General features: G+C 43.5%; 1 protein-coding gene across 1 annotated transcript in view; it reads right to left on the reverse strand.

The window, feature by feature from the left end:
- The window catches only part of LOC141806726 (NLR family CARD domain-containing protein 3-like), a 39312-nt gene that overhangs the window by 3862 nt on the left and 7631 nt on the right, over positions 1–27819 (reverse strand). The window contains exons 5-7 of the mRNA XM_074692388.1: positions 24048–24283; positions 5253–7050; positions 4804–4977 (exon numbers count right to left, since the gene is read on the reverse strand). Of these exons, the coding sequence (XP_074548489.1) occupies positions 4804–4977; positions 5253–7050; positions 24048–24283 (2208 nt within the window). The remainder of the gene's footprint in view (positions 1–4803; positions 4978–5252; positions 7051–24047; positions 24284–27819) is intronic.

Here is a 27819-nt window from a genome sequence, read left to right on the forward strand (position 1 = left end):
ATGGAAGGACAGGTCCACGTCGTCACCTCCCAGCTCACATCAGAGAACCAGCACGTCGTCCTCACCTCCTCCTCCTCAGCTCGAGGGAAATCATCAAGCCCTACACTAGTTAGCATTGACATGCTACAGGCTGCTAACAGCTAATTTTGCATGTAAACAATGCAGCCATGGTTACATGTAGGATCTCCAGACAAACACAGGAGAAAAGTAGTGAAAAATATTGCCGAAGCCACAAAAAGTTTGGTGTCCGTGACCGACAATGAACCATACAAAGTTATGATCCACTCCAAATACAAAGATGACGAAAAAGAGATGAAAAAATTACAAGAAACGGACAAAGATGAGAGAGCTGCTGCAACAGGCTGCTACTTGGGTAGCGCCTAGCCTTGCTTGGGTAGCAAACCTCATAAACTTAAAAAAGCAATACTCTCTAACAGCCGAAGGTGGCCTAGAAGTCCTCAATACCTCCAGAATCAGCTGGTTTAAACAATGTCTTGTAAACCCTGCCTTAATCTAGTTCTTCATTTCAAATAACATCTTTACCAAAATATGAGTTTTTCCCTTTCTTCTAACTTGCATTTTTTTGGCCTTTAGGTTGCCAGTTAAATTATCTAAATTTCATCAACAGGCCCTTTTATCCTTGAAGCTTGCTTTTGTCCACAATTTCTAACAAAACCTTCCTCTGGGATAATTGTCATATCACCTTAAGGAACAAATCCATATTCCCTCCAAATTGGTTTCAAAAAGGCATTAATCATATATGCAATCCCTTTGATGACTCTGGCAACATGCTATCGTATGTAATGTTCATGTCAACACACAATTTTCCAATCCCCTTCAAAGAATTCAACTCAGTAACACATGCTATACAAAAAAGTCACTGTAACTCACAGCTAATGTTACTGTAAGCTCAATAATGTTGTGTAAACACAAGGGACAGCTCTGTTCACTGACAGTTCCTCCAGGCATGTCCGTTGATCACATGAATTAAGGTTGCTGATAATACCAATATGGCAATACTTATAGTAGAAGTATGTGTGTGTGTGTGTGAGTAGAAACCTCATGAACTTTATCCTCCCCTCCCTGAACGTAAGTGCTCAGTTCAGCAGATCGCTGAACAGCTCTTAGTATAAAGGAGAAATTGTTGTTGTTGATTTGGTCATTTATTTAGACTTAACACACAAAAGCACAGTAAAACAGATCGCAAACTATATACATTCCGTAGGTGTTTGTTCAACACACGGAGATCCAAAATCGGACAAAAAGATGAGCTCTCCTTTTTTGGAATAAGGAAGTATCGGGACTAAAATCCGAGACTCACCTCCTCGTCCGAAATGGCTCTGATCGCCTGTTTGCTTAACAAGGATGTTATTTCTTCCTCCAGGACTCATGCCGCTTCCCCGTTGGCTATTGAATCTGGGTGGTTTCATAGCGAATTGTAGTCTGTAGCCCCAAGACGGTGGATAGAATTCACAGAGGGACTGCGCATGCGCGCCACCCGTCTGACCGACTGGAGAAAGGACCCAGGGGATTTCTCTCCTCTGACGTCATCCCCAAAACCGGACGAGGGAGCTCTGTCACCAGAGGGACGTGAGCTCCCTCTGCAGGCCTTAAAGGAGTATGGTTCATGTTTGTTTTTTGTTTGTCTCTCGCCCTTGGCTTCTCGCCTGGCTGCGAGGTTGAATGAGGTAACAGAAAATCTGAGAGGAGCCCTGGAGAACAGACAACTGCCTGGGCCTCTGAACCAAGAGCTTTGGGGCTCTGATCTTCCATCCTTGCTCTCTTGGAAGGAGGAGGAAGAGGTGAGGGGGAAGCTAGGAAGATTTCTTTTTCTTCCCATCCCCGGGGTTAGAGGGACAGTTTTCAGCCGCCACAGCCTCAAAGGACTGTTTACACCACGGCTTATTGTTTCCTGACCGAGGGTGCTGAGAAGCTTGCTCCCTAGCTGCCTGTCCTTGGGGTCTGAAGCCTCCTTGTTTTCCTCTTGCTGCAGCAGCGGCTGCAGCAAAACCAGTCCTCTGAGCCTGAGGAGGGCGAGGAGTTTGTTTCCTAGGGAGGAAAAGGTCAAAAGCTTCACCTTCCTGTTTTCTGAGAGTGGTGGTCTCTCTCATTTCTTCCAAAGCAGGGCTGAACAGGCCTTTTGCTGGATCATAAGCTGCATCCATAACATCAGCTTTTTGTGCATCACTCAAACCTGAGAGGTTCAGCCATAAAGCCCTCTTACCAGTGACAGCAAGATCCATTATCTGACCACAACCCTGTAATGCGCCCCTGGAGGAGTGTAGAATGAAGTCATTAACGACACAAATCTCTCCCCAGAGGGCTGGGTTTGGTGTCCCAGAAACCAGTTGGCGGCCCATCTCTTCCAAGAGATTTCAGCCTGATACGTAGATAGCAGGGTTGTGGCATTGAGCGAACACACTGACTGAGCCCCATATTTATACATCCTCTGAAAAATGGAGGCAGTGACTCGCTCCATTTTGTTAGGCAGAGAAATGTTGCTGAATGCTGATAGCGAGCTGATGGTTTGGATGAAGATGGTAAGCCACTGAAGACTCCACCCCTGGGGGTTCAGCCAGCCCCAGCTCCTTCGCCCCATGAATTTCCAGCTGAGAGTAACCCTTGGTGGACAGTTTACTCTTAAATGGGCTAGACTAGTAATGGCTCATTTCCTTCATGCAAGCTGGAACTGCAGGGAGGAGTTGTTTAGCAGGTGCTTTGGCAGAAGGGAGCCTCCTACCATCATAGAGGTTCCTCTCCGCACCTTCTGCATCCAGGGCTGCAGGCCATGGAATCCCCAATTTGGAAGCAGCCCGCTTGCACACTTCATACAAGCTGCTTTCCACAGGAGAGGCAGTGTCAGACGCGCTGGAGGGTCTGGACTGCTGGACTGGAAATGTGGAGTCATCCTCCGCATCCTCCATGTCCTCCATGTCGAGAAGGTCAGAGCAGGCATCGCCCTCTACCTCATTGTTACCCAGATTCCCCTCGAGGAGGCCCTCGAATAGTGGAGGCATATCCTGGGATCTGTCTTCCATCATGTCTGCCCAGCTGCATGCAGCTCGCGGCTGATGGGTGCTAGTTGTAGCTTGTGGTGTGGCCGTGGTCCGGCAGGGGTCCTGACTGTTAGCCACTACCACTCTCAGTCTACATTCCAAAATCTTTTCTGACATCGATGCGCAATGAGAACAAGACTGGGGCTCAGCCAGAGATGCCTGAGCATGTTTAGTGCCCATGCAGGCTATGCACATTGGATGGGGGTCCCTGCCTGAAATGGATGCTCCGCATGACGCGGGGCACTGGCGGGATAGCCACTTTAGAGTCCGGTTCAGATCCTATGGCGGGGGTAGCAACCAAAGATATAGTTATCAGAAAGGGAGAACTGAAGATATAGTCCGGTTAAACTCACTGTAACGTGTTGGCTCACCGACTAGCTATCGGGGTCTAGCCCGGGTTAGCGCCAACGATAAGCGGGGGAGAATGCTTGTCACAACACATTAGCAAACTCGATACCCCAAATTAGCTGGATAAAAGGCTAACTCGAGTAAATATGGGCTTGTCATGGCACGTTAGCCTCTAACTAGCCTATACGATAACCAAATACCGTGTAGACAGGGAACAGCTCGCCTTGTGTTCCGAGCAATACGAAAAGTCTATAGACTTACCCAAAATTCCGAGCTGAAACCTGGCACTGCATTCGGCGACGTAAACCTTAACGGGACGTCCGTAAACAGTTAAAAAGCGCCAGGCTAGCTTGGACAGCTGAGGAGCTTCCACTTTCTCACGGGAAGAAAGCAAGAATGACTTGGGGTGGGTGGGTCGACTGTGACAGCATGAGGAGGCGTGCCCCAATCACAGCTCGACTCATCTGTCACTGACAGACATAATGTCATTGGAGCTTCCAGATAGGTCACACTAAAGCGATTCCCATAGTGAAACACCGAACGAAGTCAGAAAAAGAACCTAGGAGCTGCTAGCTAGTAGGGCTGGACAATTAATTGGATTTTAATCGTGATTTCAATTTTGCCATCTGACAATCATAAAAACAATATAATCGAAGGAAAACAATTAATATGCCACACAGTGTAGATGTATGCAAGTTCCTGTGCTTCATAGCTCTTCTGTGTTCCTTGTGCAGCCACAGCGAGTGTGTGTGACATATGTGTATCAATAATACTGTATGTGCCACTTGCTGGTTCTTCGAAGTTGTGTCTAAATCAGTACTGAAGTTTTTGAATAAATGAATAATTGTGTATATTAATTGTGATTTCAATATCACTTAAAATAATCGGGATTCTTATTTTTACCATAATTGCCCAGCCCTACTAGCTACCCAGCGCCCCTTTGCAATAGATACGAAATGACAACATTGGGGGCGGAGAGGGAAAAAAAAGGTCCGTTCCAGACAATGTCCTAGAGGGGGCGTAGTTTGATATCAAGAAAAAAACACCTCAGCATGAAGCACATGACAACAACAGACAAAAAAACTTGAAGACTTGCACAAGTGTCACTGCTCAGCCATGGGGCTGAAAGGTACATCAAGTTGAGGTGAAAGTCATAAAAGCAGGAGAGACTTCACTCTTCCAAAGACCAATTTAAGAGACAGTAATTCTTCTTCCCCCAGAGAACATGTTGAGTGACGTGTTCTCACGTCAGGCAGGGAGTGTGCTATTACCTTCTGTGTGTGACCCGAGAGACTTTTTGACATTCATGCTCAGAAAAACTCACAAAATGTACAAAACAAAAAAGTGAAGCTCTGTAAAAGATTGAAAGGAAAGCTGAACAACAAAGGAATGAACTGACCTCAGAGTCTCCAGTCTGCAGTGTGGACTCTCCAGACCGCCTAACAGAAGCTCCACTCCTGGATCAGTCAGTCTGTTGTAGCTCAGGTCCAGCTCTCTGAGATGGGAGGGGTCGGACTTCAGAGCAGACGCCACAACTTCATAGTGAGTCTTTGGGAGCCCACAGTATGAAAGGCTGTAATAAAGAGAGTTAGAATGAGAGGAGACTCTTTAGACTGTGAATGTGTTTGATGAGAACAGAGAGGATCAGATCCTGTTTAAACTAAAAGTCATCAGAAAGATCACAGACTGAAACATCTGAAACACATCAGAGACAAAACACATCATGTTAGACTTTAAGAAACCAGTAGATCACCATCTCCAGAGGAACCAGGATTTATAGTCTGATTATTTCCACATCTAAACTCTTCTATCAGACTGATTTATAATGTTGATCTCAGAGAAACTTACTCAGCCTTCCTGCAGTTCCTCACAGCTGGAACCAGTCTATGTCGTCCCCCCTCTAATGTGCTGTACATCTTCAGATCCAGCTCATCCAGTACTTCCTCTGACATCTCCATGATGTAGGCCAGAGCAGAGCACTGGAAGACAGTGAGTTCCCTATTCTCCCTGTTCTCTAACTTCAAAAACCATTGGATCTCCTGATGGACTGAGGGGTCCTTCATCTCTGTCAGACAGTGGAAGATGTTGATGTTTCTGTCAGAATATGTTTTAGTCTTCTTCTCTTTCAGGTTTTTAATGACCATGTGGATCATCCCTGGGCTGATGTTGGTGTGACCCAGCAGACCTCCTAAGAGTCTCTGGTTTGATTCCAGAGACAGTCCATGAAGGAAGCGAACAAACAGGTCCAGGTGACCATTTTTACTTCTCAGAGCTTTCTTCATAGCTCCATCCAGGAGGTTTGCCAGGGTTGACACTCCATGTTTTTGCCCCACAAAGTTCTTCAGAGCTGCTGTGTCTGTGTGTGTGAAAGAGTGGAACATGTAGACTGCAGCCAGAAACTCCTGAACGCTCAGATGGACGAAGCAGTAGACTGTTTTCTGGAAGATCACACTCTCTCTTTTGAAGATCTCTGTACAAACGCCCGAGTACACCGAGACCTCTGAGACATCCAGACCACAGCGCTCCAGGTCTTCTTGGTAGAACAGGATGTTTCCTTTCTTCAGATGTTCAAACGCCAGTCTGCCCAGCTTCAGGAGAACTTCTCCGTCAGCCTCCATCAGCTCCTGAGGACTGGTCTTAGGACTGGTCTGATGAGCCTCAGCGTACTTCTTCTTCTTCCTGTGAGTCTGAACCAGCAGGAAGTGTGAGTACAGGTCAGTCAGGGTCTTGGGCAGCTCTCCTCTCTGCTCTGTGCTCATCATGTGATCCAGAACTGTAGCAGTGATCCAGCAGAAGACCGGGATCTGACACATGATGTGGAGGCTCCTGGAGGTCTTGATGTGTGAGATGATTCTGCTGGACACATCTTCATCCCTGAACCTCCTCCTGAAGTACTCCTCCTTCTGGGCGTCAGTGAAGCCTCGTACTTCTGTCAGCCTGTCCACGCGTGAAGGAGGGATCTGATTGGCTGCTGCAGGTCGAGAAGTGATCCAGACCAGAGCTGAGGGAAGCAGGTTCCCCTGGATGAGGTTTGTTAACAGCACCTTTACAGAGCACTCCTGTGTGACGTCAGACACACGCTGAGTGCTGAGAAAATCCAGAGACAGTCTGCTTTCGTCCAGGCCGTCAAAGATGAACAACAGTTTACAGACAGCCAGCGTCTCTGCTCTCAGCTTCTCTAATGTTGGATGGAAAACATGGAGCAGCTTGAGGAGACTGTAGCGCTGGTCTTTGATCAGGTTCAGCTCCCTGAATGAAAGCAGGACCACCAGACTGAGGTCTTGGTTTTCAGAGCCCTCTGCCCAGTCCAGAGTAAACTTCTGCACTGAGAAAGTTTTTCCAACCCCAGCCACGCCGTTTGTCAGAACCACTCTGAGGACTTTCTGCTGCTCAGGTAAGGCTTTAAAGATGTCCTGGACCTTGATGGGAGTGTCCTGGAGGATCTTCTTGGAGGCTGTCTCCAGCTGCCTCACCTCATGTTGGGTATTCACCTCTTCACCTGGTCCCTCTGTGATGTAGAGCTCAGTGTAGATCCTGTTGAGGAGGGTTCCACTTCCTGTTTCATCACTTCCTTCAGTCACACGTTCACATCTCCTCCTCACACTCATCTTGTGTTCATTTAAAAGCTCCTGCAGAGCAGCTGGCTCTGAAAAAGAGAGACATGTTTCAGTGTTAGCGTTTCATCAGGCACAGCCTTTTGTCCAACACAGGCAAGGATTCAGAAAGGAGGGAGCCACCTGAGTGAGTCAGGTCTGATGGGACTCCGGTGCTGACAGGAAGTGCACAGAGACAATGCTCAGGGTGCATCCAAGCAGATTTTCATTTGAAATGATCATCAATAGCATCAACATCCTCTCATTAACGCTACACTCAGTGGGTTTAATGGAGTCTGATCTGTTCCTCTGAAACCTTGGAGGGATGAATTAAGAAATCATTCTTTGTTAACAGATCTACTGTTTCACATCTGCTCATGTTAAATCTTCACCTTCAGTGGTAGCAGTCCATCAACATGCTTTAATACAAACCTTTATTCACTTCACATGTTCTGATAATAAACAAACTGGGGGTGCAGATGTTGAGTGAAAAAATGAAAGTCAGTGACCCAGTGCGTCTTACTGATGATGTTGAAGAATATGAACATGTGGAGCAGGCTTACTGAAATCATCTCCATAGACATATCGTCACACAGAGCCAGGCTCATGTTCTGTAAAGGGAACTAAAGTGGGTTGATTCCACCCAGACTGCTGAGTGTGTAACACGCAGAAATAGGGTTGCATGATATACCCATACTGAGAAAGTATCGATACATGACAATGTCATGTGTATTAAGTATCGATACTCCAAGGCATTTTTTTCGTCTAAATCAGAGACATTTTGACTCAAGCAACTTGTGGGTCTGTAGCCATCGGGCTGGGTCCTCTGTTCTCTCTGAGGAATGGGCAGAGACTTGTTGTCTTTCCAAAGTGTGTGAGTTGTTGTGAAGTTTGACAGTGAGCCAGTATTAGCTATGTTATTAATGTGCATCTTAATCATCCAATCTCGTGCTGACTAGCTCACAGTTTGATTTCTTAAGCTGCATGTAAACATACAGGCAGATTTACAGACATGGCTTCAAGTTCCAGCGCTCCTGTGAACCTGCTGCAGCTTGTTGAAAAAGCCAGTGGACGGAGCAATATTTGGCATTACTCTGTTTGCGAAGCCGACAGCTGGGGTGGCTTCCAACAGACCTATCAAAGCCCATCTATAAAGCTTCCTACTGACGCACATTGAATTGAATTGAATTGAAAATACTTTATTTACCCCCGAGGGGAAATTCAGGAGTCACAGCAGCATTTAAGAAAACAAATGTGTATAGAAAGTGCAATAAACTCCACATGAAAATAGATGACGACAGCCCGTCCACCACTCTCCTGCCCAGCCAGTCTCCACCTCCACAGGGTCCAGGACTGAGCCTCCCCAGCAGTCTGTTCAGTCTCTGTCTCCTGGATCCTGTCTGCTCACAGCAGGTGAAGCTCCTCCAATGTGGCGCCAGCGTCCGATGTCAGCTCCATCAGCCACGTCCGTGAACAGCACGATACCACTCTGCCCTCCGGCAGCCCCTCTGCCGCTGGGTTAGCACGGCTAGCTCGTCCATCCCACCGGAGATAAGATAAGATAAGATATACTTTATTAATCCCCGAAGGGAAATTCATGTTGTTTGGGCTCTCTTCCAAGCAAAGAATTGTACACCCTGATGGCTGCAGGGAGGAACGATCTTGGTATCTCTCGGTCCTGCAGCGCACAGAGGTAAGACGTCCCCTGCTGCTTTTTCTTTGGATTATGATGGTGTGGAGTGGGTGATCAGAGTGACGGATGATGGCCTTCACTTTCTTCTGTGTATACCTTTCCACCACAGCCTCCAGTGAGTCCAAACTGGATCCAACCACGGAGCTAGCTCTCTTCACCAGTTTTTCCAGTCGCCTCTTGTCCCCTGCTTTAAACTATTTCCCCAGCAGACTGCACCATAAAACAAAGCACTGGCTACCACGGACTGATAAAACATCTGCAGCAGCTTTCCACAGACGTCAATTGATCTGAGCTTCCTTAAGAAAAAGAGACGGCTCTGCCCCTTCTTAAAGAGTGCATCTGTATTAAGGGACCAGTCCAACTTGTTGTCCAGATGTACACCAAGATATTTGTAGGTTGGCACCACCTCCACGTCCACCCCATGGATATTAACTGGCTGATGGCAGAGCCTAGACTTTCGGAAATCCACAATCATTTCCTTTGTTTTTGAGGTGTTCAGTAGGAGACAATTTCTATGACTCCAGTCACAGAAAGCCTTTATCAGATCCCTGTATTCAGATTCCTGTCCATTTTGGATATACGCCACAATAGCAGTGTCATCGGAGTATTTTTGGATGTGGCAGGACTCAGAGTTGTATTTGAAGTCTGCAGTATAAAGTGTGAATAGGAATGGAGCCAGAACAGTTCCTTGCGGAGCCCCCGTGCTGCTCATGACCGTCCCAGAGATGCAGTTTCCCAACCTGACAAACTGTGGCCTCATGTGATAGATCCCACGTTCCCAACAACGATGGATGGAAGGACAGGTCCACCTCCCTCCCAGCTCACACCTGAGAACCAGCACGTCGTCCTCACCACCTCCTCCTCACCTCGAGGGAAATCATCAAGCTTACACTAGTTAGCACTGACATGCTACAGGCTGCTAACAGCTAATTTCACATGTAAACAATGCAGCCATGGTTACATGTAGGATCTCCAGACAAACACAGGAGAAAAATAGTAAAAATATCACTGAAGACACAAAAAGTTTGGTGTCCATGACCAACAATGAACCATACAAAGTGATGATCCACTCCAAATACAAAGATGAAGAAAAAGAGACGAAAAAAATTACAAGAAACGGACAAAGACGAGAGAGCTGCTGCAACAGGCAGCTACTTGGGCAGCGCCTAGCAACAAAAAAAAAATGGAGGAAACACTACAAGCATGACAAAGCACCTTACCGTTCAGCATCCTCACCTCCTTAAAGAGCAAGTGTGAAAGATTCAAACGATGTGCCCAAACACAAAAGTCAAACGTGTGTCAGTTACCTTGTGACAAGCAAACTAGTTCACCACGACTTGTAGTTGATATGACAGATAATCAGCACCGTAAACACATGAGCTGTGTGGAGCACATGCAGCATGGTGTTGTGTGGTGTTGACGCGGTTCAAGTAGGTTTTAACCTTACAAAGAAACCTATAGGAGACACTTAAGTGTTGCATCCATGAAAGAGCTTAAATAATATGGTTGGATATATATATATATATATATATATATATATATATATATATATATATATATATATATATATATAAATATATATATATATTTATATATATATATTTATATATATATATATTTTGTGTATTCATGTTTAAAGTGCGCCTTTCAGTCTCATCACACACAGTATGAGCTAAACTACAGTGTGCCCAGCATGAAAACAATAGATGAATGTTGGAGTCTGACAGGATTATTTTACCTGCTCATTACTGAACAACATTTACTATTTTCTGGTTTTCAATTTAGTTTTATTGTACTTGGAAAAAAAAAAATTAGTTCAGATTCCCTTCAAGACTTGATTCCGCATCTATGAAACTACTCCCCTCGCTCCACAGACACACAAACTGATGCCATAGAAATGGTACTAAAAACTCCAAATGTCAGAATACTGACAGGCAAATTAAAGAAAAGTTAACTGCAGGCTGATGGCTGGCTTCATAACTACAGCAAGGTTCCAAACAACTCACAGTGATGCTATTACCACTTCAAGACACTAGATGGCCTACTTGAGCCAATTACACTGGGGAACAATTGAAAAAATATCCATTGAGGTAGATTTTTATGCTGATTAGACCTAAAACTAGCAGGCTGATTCCAAAATTGCTGTCAGTTTTTTTTCTAGCACATCTCCACAGCTCAGCACAGATCAGCCAAATTCCACTAATCAGCTGTAGTAAGACTCACCAGCTGATTACGATTGGACTCATCTACAGCTACGTGCAGTCACAGTAAAGACAGTGCAGTTAGAGGTGTGTGCAGCTCCCAACAGGTCAGAGCCATCAATATCTGCAGACAGAAAGCTAGGGTAGCAAGAATTAAGAGGATTTGCGCTGCTTTTCTCTTAACCTTGTAACCATGGGCACACTGCTGTAAGTTCTATTTTTTATGCTGTTTTTTGAGTTTTCAAAGCTTGTAACTATTCCATCTCAGTGTTTTATTTTTACATAGCTATATATTTCCTTTATTCCAGATCATGTCTGCTCCTGTAGCTCCTCCAGCAGACACATCCTTTGTATAAACATAATGATGTTAAATAAACAATGCAGTCATGCCTGTTTCTCTCATATTTCATTGTATGTCAATATTTGAAGCACAGATCTGTTGAGTTAAGTATTTTTCACATTTTTTAAGAAAATGGGGATCCATAATTCAAAAACTTGACGTGATAAAGAAAAACAGCTGTCAGACCTAACTCAACAAAAACTGTGTTACCCAGTGTGATAAACAGGGTTATAATAGTTAACTAAAACGAAACTAAAAACGAAAACTAAAATTTAAAATACATTACAGTTAACTGAAACTAATAAAAACTAGAAAAGAAAAGAAAAACGATAAGTAAACTAAAACTGCATGTTGTGTTCACAAAACTAAGTGAAACGAACTAAAATTATGGACAAAATGTCCTTCGTTATCGTTTTTGACTCCATTTATTAGTCTTCATGATTTAAATTAATCCGACACATTTTCCCAACCAACTTTACAACAATTTTCAGCAGTTGTCAGCGCCGTACGGCACCAACATAGGGACGTACTACGACGCTGACTATGCTACTGGTGCTCTGCGGTGCTCTGTGCTGCGACAAAACGTGTTATTGGAACTACTATACATACTTTACATGGAAGAAGAAATGGCTACAGTTGGTAGGAGGCGGCAGTGTCCCATTTGGGATTATTTTGAGTACGACAGTGAGACAAACAAATGCAAGTGCCTGGCGGAAATTAAAACTGGTGAGATATGTGGAGAGCTTCTCAAGGGAAAAAGTCCCACAAACTTAAAAGTCCATTTGAGGAGCACCCATAAGTAGGCTTACACAGCCTATGAAAACAAGGAAGCCGAGAGTTCAGTCACTCAAGATACTGTTTTATCACGGCCAAATAGCAGCTAGCGAGGAACAAAACCATCGTGGCATGTTTTAACAGCCCAAATAGCTGCTGGCTTGTGAACTCATACGAACACAAAAGGCGCGAGGACATTTTAGTCAACATGTTCTTCGAGACTGGGATATCGACACAGCTCTGTGACAAGCCAAGTTTCAAAAGGTACAGCGCTGCACTCGAACCAAAATTTAAACAACCCGGAGCTGCTAGGGTAAACAACCTGTTGGTAGGAAAGGCGGAGAAGGGGAAAGAAAAACTAAAAAAAATAATCGCAGAGGCAAGGAAGGTTACCCTCTGTGTTGACGGGTGGAGCAAGAGGGGCTTAACAGCAGCCTTCATGGGCATCTCCGCCTGTTTCTACCACCCCCCTGATGACATGGTGTACCATGTTCTCCTCAACCTGCACCGAATGGAGCACCCCCATACAGGAGAGTCTATTGCTCACTGCATCGACCAAACATTAGACACGTGGGGATTGCAGAAGAGAAGGTGCTGCTTATTGTCACCGATAATGGCTCAAACATAGTTAAAGCTGTGCGGCTGCTTGGAGAAGCTGGTGTGGACTCTGAGGATGCTGGAGTTATGAATGAAGTGCTGGTCGAATCAGAGGAGGAGTCGGATGACAAGGAGGATGAAGAGAGTGGAGATGAGGCAGGACACTGCCTCGGTGAGTGTGCTGTGATTGTTTATACCAGAGTTACTCTAGTGGGGTCTAAAATAACCCTTGCAAGTCTAAAACTCAGTATTCAAATATAACCATGCTGTAAAGTTAAGAGGATATCTTTTTATATTTTTATTTTGGGTTGAAAATGTTACAGTGAGTTAACCAACACCATAAGCTTTGATTGATATTGAACCTTTTATTTTTTTCAGAATGCGGGTTTTTATTTTATGTCTATATAAATGTGTGTGTGTGTGTGTGTGTGTGTGTGTGTGTGTGTGTGTGTGTGTGTGTGTGTGTGTGTCTGTGTCAGTAGCCTGTTGACTCCTGATGTGGCTCAATCTAAAAATGTTACAGTGGAAAATTGTCTCCATTAGGTATCATTAACATAGTCATGTCATGTTTTCCCATACAATATTGAAATTAATTATGATGGCAATGTAAAATTTATGGAGCCCACGGTGTAAAAAATTAAGTATAAAGGCAATGTTATAATAATCTCTGCTCTATATGTCCTAATTCATGAATGCTTAGCCCTTTAATGCACAGTGCCATCTACAGTGGACAGATATGTATTTTATACTTTGGACCATTTAGGCTCACCATGTCCCAACTATCAGGTGGCAAACACCAAAACTACATTCTCAAGTTTCATAAAGATTTGATCTTTGTGTCTTTTTGTTCATTTTGAGATATTACATCAGAAATCCATAATGTCCAACAAAGAGGGAAATCCACCACACCATTCAGGAATAGGTGTTAAGTCTTATTCTTGAAGAATTAATCATGTAAAAACATCTACTGTAATTCAATGAGATGTAAGGAACACTTTTATGCAGATTTTAAAATATTTTCCTTGTTTATTTTTATCCGTGATCAAAATTAATACGTCCACTCCAGAGGACATTATGCTGTAAAAATTATATTCTGTGTATTATGTCTGTATTCAGATTTCACCTAATTTTGAATTATTCAGTAATTTTTTTAATTGAAAGTAACATGATAACAATTTAATTAAACTGCAGTATTAATTATGCTTTTTTTGCGTTTTATTCCATCTTATTTCAGTAAATATGTGTAACAGATATGTGTTTGCAGATCTATATAAGGTTCCATTGAATTATTATTTATCAACTCACTCAAAATGAAACATTAAAATCTGCACATCATTTTAACTTGTTTAAAAGCAAAAACAAAAAAATCCCATGTGATTTGATAAATTCATGCATGAAAGGGTTTAAATTATTATTAAGTTTCATTAATTTTTCATTTGTTTTACATTGGATGATTATACATGATTTTATTATTGTTGTCTGTTCTCTCCATTTTCTTTGCTAAGACCTTGACCTGCCAGATGTTGGAGAGAACAACAGATTCCAGCGAATGCCTTGCCTGGCCCACACCCTCCAGCTCACACTGAAAGATGGTATGAAGCACCCAAGTACTGAACCCCTCATAACTAGAGCAAGAAAGCTGGTAAACGATGTGCGGAAATCATCAAAAGCAAACGAAGAAATGGTCAAAAAGTGTGGCAAAACTCTTGTCCAAGACTGCAGCACACGCTGGAACAGCACTTTTGACATGTTGAGAAGACTGCTGGACGTCAGAGCTGAGCTGAATCAAGTACTTGAGGACCTTGGCATGGACACACTTCTCACAAGTGATTGGTCTAAAATTGAGAACCTTGTCAAGCTGCTTGAGCCCTTTGCCATTCACACTGACCAGCTTCAAAGTGACAGCCAGTCACTTTCACAAGTAGTGCCATGCCTGCTCAACCTTGAGGCACACCTGCAGACGACAACTACTGGAAAGCAATTAGCTCATGTGCTGCTGAAGTCCTTAAGAGAACGTTTCGCTGTCATTCTTAGTCCTCATTGCGCACAGTTTGATGCCACACCAGCCGCAGCCTGCCTATTGGATCCAAGTGTGTCACTTGTTCAAACACCAGAGATGGGGCCGCTGAGGAGGGCAGCAGAGGCTTTTGTGCAACACCTGGCAGCTCAGTATCACCGAGCTGCTTCTCAGGATGATGATGCCCTCATTGCCTCTCCGCCTGCACCACACTCTGCCCCTGCTGTCCTTCAGAAATACCGCTTCCTTGCATCCCGTTTGCAAGTCAATGCATCTTCGATCAATGAGCCTGATGGAAGTAGGACAAACAGCCTTTTGACTGAAATGAAGGCATATGCTGAAGCAGTCAAACAGGTTGCAACTGAGACCCCATTGCAGTTCTGGAGCTCAAGAGAGAAGAATGTCTATCCAAAACTTGCCCCTGTGGCACTGGATCTAGTTAGTGCCCCTGCCTCACAAGCCTTTGTGGAGCGCATCTTCTCTGTGTGTGGACTGTTGACATCTGGCTTGAGAAACAGAACAACCACATCTCTGGAGCGGCGTGTTTTCCTCAAGATCAACAAGAAACTGTTGCTTGACATTAACAATGACTGAAGTACACCCAGTATGTGGGTGAAGTAGTAGTACAGCTAGTACAGCCTCCTCCACTAGTAGTACACTCTACTTGCACATTTCACAGAGCAAATCTTTCTCACACACACACACACACACTTTCATACAAAAAAACATGCTACTTTGACTCCTGTAAGAATAGTTTTGCAGAAATAATTTTGAAAAGTTCAGTCCAGTAACAGTTCCAATGTTAGTGATTTAAGTTGTAATTGGATAACAGGCTGCCATCGTGTATGTTTTGTTTGGGAGCAATGAATCAGAGCATGTTTAACAGTTTAACTGCATGCGAGTCTGCCTTTAATTGTATTTGAGTCTGACTTTATTGTTAAAGAGTCCAGGTTTTAAATTATTTAAGCTCATCTTATACTGTTTTATATAATTTATGTTTAAATTATTTTTATATAATTTATGTTTACATTATTTTTTATTTTTTATGTTTATATTTTTTGTAATGAGTTTATATTACTTTCTTGTGTTTAAGGCAGCAGCCAACAGTACAGTATCAGCACTGACTGAGCACTAAACACTATGTTGCACTTGAAAATAAACAGTATTACAAAATAATTACTCTGACCTTTTTGAATCCTGCACCTGGTTAATAAGGTATGGAAAAACTAAAACTAAACTGAAACTAAACTAAAACTTAACTAAAACTAAGCCTTGTTACAAAAATCAAAACTAAATAAAAACTAGAATGCCCGCTCTAAAACTAATTAAAACTAAACTGTAATGGAAAAAAATGGCAAAACTAACTAAAACTAAAGTATAATGAGAAAAACAAAGTCAGAACTAACTAAAACTAAACTATAAGGACAAATCCAAAACTATTATAACCTTGGTGAGAAATAACAAAACAGTACATCAATGTCATGTGACTTGCGATTTTAACTTATCTTTTTTTATTTACGTCTTGAGATATCCAGATCCACTGACCAATTTCATATAAATTCACTCATAAACTCAATAAAATGTTGTTGACGCAGATAACCTGTAAAGCTACTGTTTTACAAAGAAAATTCACAGGGAAAATTGATAAGGGAATAGATAAAGAACTGGATCAATTAGCAGAATCAATAAGGGCATTGGTTTCAATAAAATGTTATCGATTTCCATCCCTGCCATGTGGTCAGGTATCAGTCAGGCACCCAACTGGGTCAGACTCAGTCCGGTAGAGAAAAACAGGCTCAGATGGTACTGATGTTGCTGGGCTGCAGACATACAAAAGACATTGGGCTCTAATTTCGTGGCGCAGCCTGTGCAGTGCTAATTTCGTGAGGTGCACCACCGTGCGCTGCCAATTTGACAATTTGGTAGACCGTCTGTGCAGAGATGGGTGTGACTGCGTGCCAGGGGGAGTTGACGGCACACCAGGGGGAGGTGTCAGCAGATTCATGTTAGTGCAGTGACAATTTTGTGCCAAAAAAGTGCACTGAAAGCTCGCCAGCTCCAACCTGGTCTATCCTCGGCGCAAGGCGGAGCGCACCCCACGCAGCTGCAATTTGGTGACAGGCGCACATGTGCGCACATGTGAACAAAGCCTCAGAGGCAGGTTTCCAGAGTGTCAGGCACATTTTAATGTAACTAACAATCACAGCAATCACTATTTAATGTAACCGTCTGAACCAGCATATACATTTATATCTATATTAACTGTCCCGTCACATCTGATGTCAGATTAAAGTCGTTTGTCATAATGGAAAGTTAACCTGACGGCAGCTGGAAGTTTGATGCACATCTTACAATTAAACAATAAACAGCCTTAACATCTAATACTGAGTATATATCTGGTTCTCTCATTTCATTTAATTAAAAAAAAAAGGGGGAGAGAAAAGACGAAGAAAAAAGAGACAAAATAAATGTATGTCACTCATGATTTACCCGTGATTTCCCATATTTCTCTGTTTTAGTTTTAAAGATGGAGTACATTATTGTAAGGAGGATGAGGTGGAGACACTGGGAGAGTATACAGTATATCACCAAAGGTTCTGCTATTTGGTGATGACAAACCAGGAGTGCAGGTGGATAAAAAGTATTCTGAATGGATAAGCCAGCTGTGTAACTGTCTCTTAATTTTTTACTCCGAATAAAGACAAAGGAACAGATTACATCTGTCCCGGGAGCTGGCCCACAAGGTGACGCGCGTCGTGTCCTCCGATGCGCCCCACTGTCCATTCTCCTGCTGCAGGGACAGCGGCTCTAACCGTCTCCGCTACCAGCACTCTCTCCGCGGTGCTGGAGATCACTCAGACCAATCAGACACTGCGTCTCAGTCGCAGGGCATTTAAAGGCGAGGAGAGGTGCTCGTTTGATTAGTGAAAACAGCTCTCGGCTGTGTTAAACCCACTCACGGCTTTTCTCCTCCCTCTCTGCCATTTGCGCTCATGTGCGCCTGTACTGCCCCTCTCTTGGCACTGCAGGAAACTTGCAAAGTGTGCCGGTCACGCCCTGTGCGCACGGCGAAGGCCGGCGCAGGGCAGGTGCGCCTGCGCCTGGTTACGAAATTAGAGCCCATTTTCTCTACTTCTAGAGTAGACTTCAACCTTTCCTCTTCGATAAAGCTTACACTTACCAAAACTCGCATGTGCAGGAGAATTTTTCTGGGTGGGAGGGGGGAGCATGGTGCTCGCTGCGAGAGGAGGACCGGCTGAGCAGCAGAGAGTGAAACAAGCTGTGAGTTAGCAGCAGAGAGTGAAACGAGCAAATCACCAACGAGATTTAAGTTGTGACATCTGAAAACATTTGGGTTACTGTTTGTACTCGGTTGGGAAATAGTCATTTTATATATTTTGTGTGCAAAAACCCGTGATGCATCGAGTATATTCGATATATTCTCCAGCCCTCCTAGGAGACACCGTGTCAGATGCCCGAGCCACCTCATCTGTTTCCTCTCAACGTGGAGGGGCAGCGGCTCTACTCCGAGCTCCTCCTGGATAGCCGAGCAAAACACCCTATCTCTAAGGGAGAGCCCGGCCACTAGTGCTGCATGATTATCACAATCGCAATGTCAGCACATGCAAATACATAATCGCAAAAGAGGTGCAATTGTGCAATTATTTTAAAAAAGTGTTAAAAAAAATGAGCGTGTTTGTGTGAGTGATGTGTGTGTGTCTGTGTGTGGTTGTGTGTGTGTGTGTGTGACTGAGTAAGAGAGCGAGCGTAAGATGACTAATTAGTCACTGTTTCAACTGGTCATGTGACTACCTGCCCCCCTGGTACGGCAGTTTAATCAGACAAGATGGAGCACAAAGAGGTAAGTAAGGCGCTCATGGCGAAGAGAAACTCTGCCTCTGTTATTTGGTGTTATTTTGGTTACCGGTTGAATGACACAGCAAAAAGATGTAATTTTCAAACCATGAAAGCAAAAGTGGCATAACAAGCAGTCCAACACCCCATACTCCCGGAGAACCCCCCTTAGGATTCCCCAAGGGACATGGTTGAATGCCTTCTCCAAGTCCACAAAACACATGTGGACAGGTTGGGCAAACTCCCATGCACCCTCGAAGACCCTGCTGAGGGTATAGAGCTGGTCCACAATTCCACAGAATAATAAACATCGGCCAAAATGTAGCCGATTATCAATATTTTTGCTCCATGGAGATTCTGTCGCTCCTGCTCCTGTCACTCCTTCTCCTGTGAGTTTGTGTGTTGGGCTGCACGCTGCTTAAATGCCCGGCCCCTCCCCCTCACACGCAGACCATGCTTTGCAGCCCCTCCTCTCCCCCACTCACGCTCAGTCGGCTACAGAAGAGGACGGCAACAATTTAAATTACTCCATCATCAGCTGTGACTTTGCAAAACAATGTAACTCTACACTTTAGTGCTCCATGACAAAAACACACTGTTAAGACATGCCAGGAAATCCATTCAAGGTTTTTTCACTTAAGTTTTAAAGAGTGTGCAACAATGTTTAATGTTGTGTAAGTTGCATCTTTTGTGAGATGAACAGAGATAAATGCTACTGTTAACTCACACATCCACCATAATCAAAAGTAAGACTATAGAATGACTTTTTAACGTTGTGTTAGTTATTTTTTTGGTAGATGAAAAGAGATAAATGCTACTGTTAATTCAGACGTCCACCATTACCTACTGTAAGAGTATAATATCGCGTTTATACATAGTGTTAGTTGTTTTTTTGTGAGATGAACAGAGATAAATGGAACTGTTAATTCAGACATCCACCATTATGTAATATAAGAGTATTATTCGGCGTTTTAACGCCATGTTAGTTAAATCTTTGTGAAACTATTTATGCATTATGCAACTGTTTACATGTTTACAGTTTGAAAACATTATATTTGAATATTTATTTTCATTGTATTCTTAAAATACAGTTTGCACTAGTTTGTTTGCACAAATTTGCCTTATTTATAATTCTGTGTTTACAGTTTAATTTTTCTTTTTTATTATTGTGTTTACAGTTTGACTTTTTTTTAATTCATCATTGTTTTTAAAGTATGACTTTTTTATTTATCATTGGGTGTTTACAGTTCCACTTTTTTATACTTACTGTGTTTAAAGTTTGACTTATTTATTTAAGGTGTTTACATTTTCATGTAATTTTTTCGTCTCTTTTTCGTCATCTTTGTATTTGGAGTGGATCATCACTTTGTATGGTTCATTGTTGGTCACGGATACCAAACTTTTTGTGGCTTCAGGGATATTTTTACTACTTTTCTCCTGTGTTTGTCTGGAGATCCTACATGTAACCATGGCTGCATTGTTTACATGCGAAATTAGCTGTTAGCAGCCTGTAGCATGTCAATGCTAACTAGTGTAGGGCTTGATGATTTCCCTTGAGCTGAGGAGGAGGAGGTGAGGACGACGTGCTGGTTCTCGGATGTGAGCTGGGAGGTGACGACGTGGACCCGTCCTTCCATCCATCGTTGTTGGGAACGTGGGATCTCGCTCCGGGGGATGGATGAGCTAGCTGTGCTAACCCAGCGGCATCGTGCTGTTCACGGACGTGGCTGATGGAGCTGACATCGGACGCCGCGACACATCGGAGGAGCTTCGCCTGCTGTGAGCAGACAGGATCCAGGAGACAGAGACTGATCAGACTGCTGGGGAGGCTCAGTCCTGGACCCTGTGGAGGTGGAGACTGGCTGGACTGGAGAGTGGTGGACGAGTGGTGGACGGGATGTCGTCATCTAATTTCTTATGGACATTTTTGCACTTTCTATACCCTTTCTTACTTTTGTTTTCTTAAATGCTGCGGTGACTCCTGAATTTCCCCTCTGGGATAAATAAAGTATTTTCTATTCTATTCTATTCTATTCTATTTTTTCTTCTTTGTTTATAATTGTGTTTACAGCTTGTTCTTATCTATCATTGGCTTAAACTACAGTTCTTATGTTGACAGTTTTATAATTAAAGTTCCTTGTTTTAATCTAATAGTGTTCTATCTCTGTCTTGAATCATATAGGTATTATAATTTGTGCTTATATACAGTATATATCCTGTGTATATCAAAGAATTTATTATATATATCAGCCGATATATTGGATATTGGTCAATATATCGGATATCGACTGATATGTCGGATATCGGCCTTTTTTTTGCCCCCAGTATCGGTATCGGCATTGGCCCCAAAAATCGCATATTGGTCGGGCTCTACCCACAACATCCAGGGCCTTAAGGAACTCTGGGCGGATCTCATTAACCCCCGGGGCCCTGCCACCAAGGAGCTTTTTAACCACCTCGGCGACCTCAACCCCAGAGATGGAAGAGTCCGCCCTTACATTCCCAGGCCCTGCTTTCTCCAAGGAAGGCGTGCCGGTGGAATTGAGGAGGTCTTCGAAGTATTCCTTCCACCGATCCACAACATCCCGAGTCAAGGTCAGCAGTGCACCGTCCCTACTGAACACAGTGTTTACCATGCTCTGCTTCCCCCTCCTGAGATGCCTGATGGTGGTCCAGAACCTCTTCGAAGCCGTCCAGAAGTCGTTTTCCATGACCTCTCCAAACTCCTCCCATGTCCAGATTTTTGCCTCAGCAACCGCCAAAGCTGCATTCCACTTGGCCTGTCAATACCTGTCTGCTGCCTCAGGAGTCCCACACGCCAAAAAGGCGCGATAGGACTCCTTCTTCAGCTGGACGGCATCCCTCACTGCTGGTGTCCACCATTGGGTTTGGGCATTTCCGCCCCGACAGGCACCAACCACCTTACGGCCACAGCTCCAATTGGCTGCCTCAACAATGGAGGCATGGAACAAAGCCCTTTCAGACTCAATGTCCCCTACCTCCCCCGGAACACAGTTGAAGCTCTCCCAGAGGTGGGAGTTAAAGCTCTTTCTGACAGGAGATTCTGCCAGACGTTCCCAGCAGACCCTCACAATAAATTTGGGTCTACCCGGTCTGACCGGCATCTTCCCCCACCATCGGAGCCAACTCACCACCAGGTGGTGATCGGTTGACAGCTCCGCCCCTCTCTTCACCCGAGTGTCCAAGACATGCGGCCGCAAGTCCGATGACACAACTACAAAGTTGATCATCGAACTGCGGCTTAGGGTGTCCTGGTGCCAGGTGCACATATGGACACCCTTGTGCTTGAACATGGTGTTTGTTATGGACAATCTGTGACAAGCAGAGAAGTCCAACAACAAAACACCACGGGGGGTGGGGGGGGGGGTGGGGGGGTGGGGGGGGTTGTGTCCCTCCCAGTCACGGAGCACTCTCCAGCACTCCCTCCAAGGACTCCAAAAAGGGTAAATACTCTGAAATGCTATTTGCACCATAGCAACAAACAAAAGTCAGGATCCGTCCCCCCACCCGAAGGCAGAGGGAGGCTACCCTCTCGTTTACCAGGGTGAACTCCAATGTACAGGCACCGAGCCGGGGGGCAATGAGTATTGCCGCCCCTGCCCGCCGTCTCTGCCCGCCGCCTCTCAACATTGGCAACTCTAGAGCCCGATGTGTCGAGGTAAGACCGGTTATATCTAGCCCGAATTTCTCAACCTCGCGCACCAGCTCAGGCTCCTTTCCTGCCAGAGAGGTGACGTTCCACATCCTCAGAGCTAGCCTCTGCAGGATCAGTCCGCCGAGGTCCCTGCCTTCGGCTGCCACCCAACTCACTATGCACCCAACCCTTATGGCCTCTCCTGCAGGTGGTGAGCCCACGGGAAGGGGGTCCCACATTCTTCGGGCTGTGCCCTCAGGCGCTCGCCATCGAGCCCCACCCCCAGGCCTGGCTCCAGGAGGGGGCCTCGGTGACCCACGTCCGGGTGAGGGTAACTTGGCACCATTTTTGTCTTTCATCATAAGGGTCTGTGTGAGCTACACTTTGTCTGTTCCCTCCCCTAGGACCTGTTTACCATGGGAGACTCTACCAGGGGCATAAAGCCCCCGACAACTTGGCTCCTAGGATCATTGGGACACGCAAACCCTTCCACCATGATAAGGTGGTAGCTCACTCATGCTGAAGCCTGCAATCCTGAAATAATGAAAACAAACTGTGACATGAAGCCATCGGTTCCTCCTCTCACTGACTGCAGCTAATTATATCCTCAGTCCTCTTTGTCCCCTCTAAAGGCTTAAATACGTCACTGATCCCGAATGTGTGTGTGTGTGTGTGTGTGTGTGTGTGTGTGTGTGTGTGTGTGTGTGTGTGTGTGTGTGTGTGTGTGAATGCTGCTTATCTCTGGCAGGGTCCACCTTTTTGAAGTGACTTGGTTTTGGGTTTATTCTCTTTATTTTAGGTGAACTAAGACTTTTTTAATCATTTTATGATTTTTACAACGTATCTGACGAGCCTGCGACTAGTCTTCTCAGTCAGATAGGATTTAAACCAATCTAGTGCAGTGTCGCATAGGCCCACTTGTTTTTTTTTAAACAAGATATTAAAATACTGTGGTCCACTGTGTCAAAAGCAGCAGTTAAATCAAGTAGAACCAGCACAGCATAATCACCAGAATCACAGATGGAGTAGATATCATTAAAAACTCTTACTGAAGCGGACTCTGTGCTATGAAGGGCTTTAAAACCTGATTGAAACATTTCCAGTGTCCCATTTCTGTCTGTAAAAGTTTTTAGCTGACAGAACACAACCTTCTCTAAAATCTTTGAAAGGAATGGCAGCTTAGAAATGGGCCTATAATTAGCCAACACAGACTGGTCAAGACCAGGTTTCTTGAGCAGAGGCTGCACAACAGCATGTTAAAGTTTAGCAGGGACCACAGCAGATGCCAAACTAAGATTAATAATAGAAAAAATATACAAGAAATGCTTGGAAACACCTCTTTAAAAAATTGTGGTGGTACAGGATCATGGGGGGAGCCTGAGGGCTTGAGACCACGCACCACATCCTCCAAGAAAGACAGACTCACAGGCTCAAACTTATTAAAAGCAGCAGAACAAGGTGCAGAGACAGAGGGGTCAGAGTCTGGAGATTTGATGGAAGCTCTTGTGGTGGCAACCTTTCCAATAAAAAAAAATCAAGACCTCCTCGCACACTTCATGAGAAGCTTCAGGGCAAGTATTTGGTGGAGGATTAAGAACAGGGCTGGACTGGGAAAGAAATTCCAACCAGGAGATTTCCAATCAGTCAGGCCACTTCCACCACCGCAAGGGTTGTGTCACGTGGGATAATGCACCAAAAATGTGTTTTTTTCCCTTCTGAAAATATGCCTTTTACAGTTATGGTATAGCAATTACAACACTACTAAACTGACAGTAAGTCTATTAAACACAACCATGACGACAGCTTCATACAGTCCATTACTTTTCTCTTCAGTAAAACTGAATTCATTTTAAAATGCTATACAAAGTCTCTCTCACTCTACAGATCTCTGAGTCCCCTGGTGTGTGACCAGACTTACTTTGTTCAGGTCTGCTCTGACGGTCTGTCTGAGGTCCAGGTCCTGGTCTGGGTCTTTTTCCACACTGAGAACAGGAGGGGTCTCCTGGTGAGCCAGACTGGTCCCAGTATGAGGTGAGGCACTGTCTGCAGAACCAGTGTCCACAGCTGGTAGAGACTGGATCCTTCAGGACGTCCTGACACACAGCACAGCAGGACGGCTGCTCCTCCACAGAAACAGGACTCCTCTTCCTCCCCCTGTGAACACAGGTCCTTACATTTTCAGGTAGGGCTGCACGATATGGCTAAAATCCAATATCTCAATATTTGTAGGCTATATCTCAATACATGATATATATCTCCATATTCTGATTTCTCCTCTGAATCACTAAATTAATGTTGAATCCAACCCTATGATGCATGAAATGACATCAGTATAATGATTTAAGCAGACCTTTTAGTTAGTTTAAAATTTGAATGCAAAAAGGAGAAAATCTCAATCAGGTAAAGTTTAGCAAACCTTTTATTTTAAACCAAACTTTATGTAGTTTTTTTATGAGCGATTTTGCAGAGATCATGTCCCGCGCTGAAGCTCCCTTGCCGTGGCCCCCGCTAAGTGCGGCTAAAATCGGTTGGATCTTAATAACTTCTGAAAGACTCCGAGCTGCACGATGTTTGTCTGAGTGAGTATATGAGCATGCACACACCTATAAATAAGGTCCAGGTGTAAAAAAAAACGGAGTTGCCCTTTAAGACACACATGCGCAGGAGAATTTTTCTGTGCGGGCGGGGGAGCGTGTTGCTCGCTGTGAGAGGAGCACCGGCTGAGCAGCAGAGAGTGAAACAATCGAATCACCAAAGAGTTTTACGCACCAACACCCTGCAAAAACTGAAATCTTATCAAGTGTTTTTGTCTTATTTTCCGTAGAAAATTCCTTTTTACACTCAATATGAGCCAAATTTACATGACCAATCCAGAAAAATGTCTTGTTTAAAGTTATTTAAGGACAAAAATGAGGTCTGAATTGCTCGTAACCAGTAAAAAAATCTGCCAATGGAACAAAAGAAAAGTTACTTGTATTAAGACGTTGTTCTAGTCTCAAGGAAATTTTCAAGCAATTTTATCTTGTTCCATTGGCAGATTTTTTACTGGTTACAAGCGATTCAAACCTCATTTTTGTACTCTGATAACTTGAAACAAGGCATTTTTCTGGACTGATAATTTGAAAGTCGCTTGTATCGAGTATAATAAGACAATTTTTACTTAAAAAACGACAAAAACACTTGATAAAATTTCAGTTTTTTGCAGTGCATCTGAAAACATTTGTGTTACTGTTTGTACTCGATGATTGCTATGTAGTAATTTTATATATCTCTATATCTCACATGCAAAAACCCGGGTTACATCGAGTATATTCGATATATCCCCCAGCCCTATTTTCAGGATTTGTTGACTGATGTGGAAAAGGGTATCAGGGTCCACTTTCAAAAAGCTTCTCAGAGTCCTCTTGGTGAGCTCCTAACTGAGCCTAAAAGCTCCTGTCAAGAAGTCTGAGCTTCAGAGTGATTCAGGAAGCTTCTGAGAGCAGCTCTGAGCAAGGAGGAGACAGAAACTTTGATCTTAGTGAGGAGGTGTGGTTAACCCTGTTGCTAGGAATGACACAGTCTGCTAAAAGCTGTGGTTGGTTAGTACTAAAAGGAAAAAAGGCAAGAAAAAAAATTGCTTGATGCTCCTTGTGATGAAAGGACAGTAAAATCTGTTGATCATAACTCAGACTATATTCAGAAATGTGTCATTGTGACATTAGTTTTATATCATGATGATGAAACTCAGCTAAATTAAATTGTGACAGCTTCAATATATTTGAATGTACCACATTCACACACTGATTATATTGATTTACTTATTGTTCTGTTTACTGTCCATGCTGATCAAGTTACTACTCAGTGTGTATGATATTAATGGTGGACCAGATTCAGCCCTCAGCACTTATGTGATTACTAGCGTCCTTATAAAAAGTGGGTTGATATGGCAGAACAACCAAAACAACAAATGAATTGGATAAGAAAGAACCAGAAAGTCCAACTGGACACAGAGCAGATTCTGCTGTTGGCTCAGCTTTGGAGGAGAACTAAAGAGCATTTAGAGGGGATCACGGCTCAGGGGAAGAGGCAGACTTGGTAGCTCACTGCCCAACAAATCAATCAAGGGATAGCGGCGATTACAGCACAAAGTGAAGTTAAAACAGTGTTGTAGGCTAATACTTATGCTACTGTGGCTGCTGACATAGTTTTCTTTAATTTTATTTATTGTTTATTATTTATTTTATCATTCCTAAGACTGTTATAGAATTTAATCTGTTCATTGACTGGACTGTTGATGGGCTGGATCAGTAGCTAACAGCTGTCACATCTGGTGGAAACTGAGGCTGAATCTCAGTGTCTACACTCTCAAACTCATTGAATTAAAGTTGCGTCCCTGCCCAGTCCGTGAGGGTTTAGGGCTGTCCCAATTTAAAATCGTACAGTGTTTGAGGGCATTCTTGCTGACTAAGTCCTTAACGCACCCTTTCCGTGAGTCAGCATGGCTTCAGACTTGCTGTGAGGGAATTACCCAGAGTTCGTTGTGATGTGACTTGAAACCATAGAAATGAGGGGTTCACAGGGGTAGCCCACAAACACAGCAGCTTAAACTAATGCGAGATATGGAAATTAAAAAAGGAGAGACAACAAATAAGAACCGCAGGAATTAAAACCAGTGTTGATGCTTCATAAATATAAGTCTGTCTTTCTTTAAGAATAAACATACAAAACCAGTGTAAGCTAACTAAATATTTATATCTTAGTTTACAGTAGGGATGAAAGGGTTCACAAAAACCACAGTTTGGTTCTTAACAAGGTTTAGTGGTCACAGTTTTTGGTTCGATGTACATTGTTGTTGTTTTGAACTCCCCAGATTACCATATAACCCAGAAATCCACTATTCACAGATTACTTTTCAACAATTCTGTCATGTATAGTCATGAAAAATCTTGAAAGAATGAGGCTGTTTCCTATTTCAAAACATCATTAAAACTGAGTGAAACATTGCTTGTTTAACATGCCAGCTCCTCAGTAAGGAAAGTCACTGTTGGCTGGCCCAGAAGTCACTAAAAGTGATTTTATTAACGTTAATTGGGCTAGACCTGTTAATGTTTTTGGAAAGTGTCCTGTGATAACGTTTATTATGATTTGGCGCTATTCAAATAAAGACTGATTGATTGATAAGAGCAACTAAACGACGCTGCTGTCTAATGTTCATAATAATCTATTTGCATGTAATTGTCATGGAGAGAGAAATAACACAGGAGAACAGGAAGCAGGTAAAACACAACATCATAAATCACTGGTAACTGCGACTTTGGCAAAAGCATGTCCCACTAAGAAAAGTGTACATTTGAGCGAAAATGAATAGCATTATCCAGCTCTGCTTTATTTTTGCCTTGAATATAAATGTACAAAACAAACTATGTGTAGATCTTAACATGTTAGTTATTTGTTAATCATATCATAGCAGAAACATCATATTTCATTTTTAATATTACACCAAAAGTTATAGTATTTACTGAAAATAAACCTGAAAGGGATCCACTTTTTATTTTTACAGCTGGTGGAAATACCACGTCTACATAATCCAGGTGTGGTAAAAAAAAAAGTGAATTAGCATTTTATATGGGCTTTAATGAATTTTTAAGAGTGAACACCTCTTTTATAATAGGAAGTAACAAGATTTACTGGTGTTTTTTTCGAACCAC

Source organism: Halichoeres trimaculatus, unplaced genomic scaffold (genome assembly GCF_033239565.1).
Source record: "Halichoeres trimaculatus isolate MK-OKI-2021-1 unplaced genomic scaffold, fHalTri1.1 fHalTri1_scaffold_17, whole genome shotgun sequence".
In the NCBI taxonomy this organism is placed as follows: domain Eukaryota; kingdom Metazoa; phylum Chordata; class Actinopteri; order Labriformes; family Labridae; genus Halichoeres; species Halichoeres trimaculatus.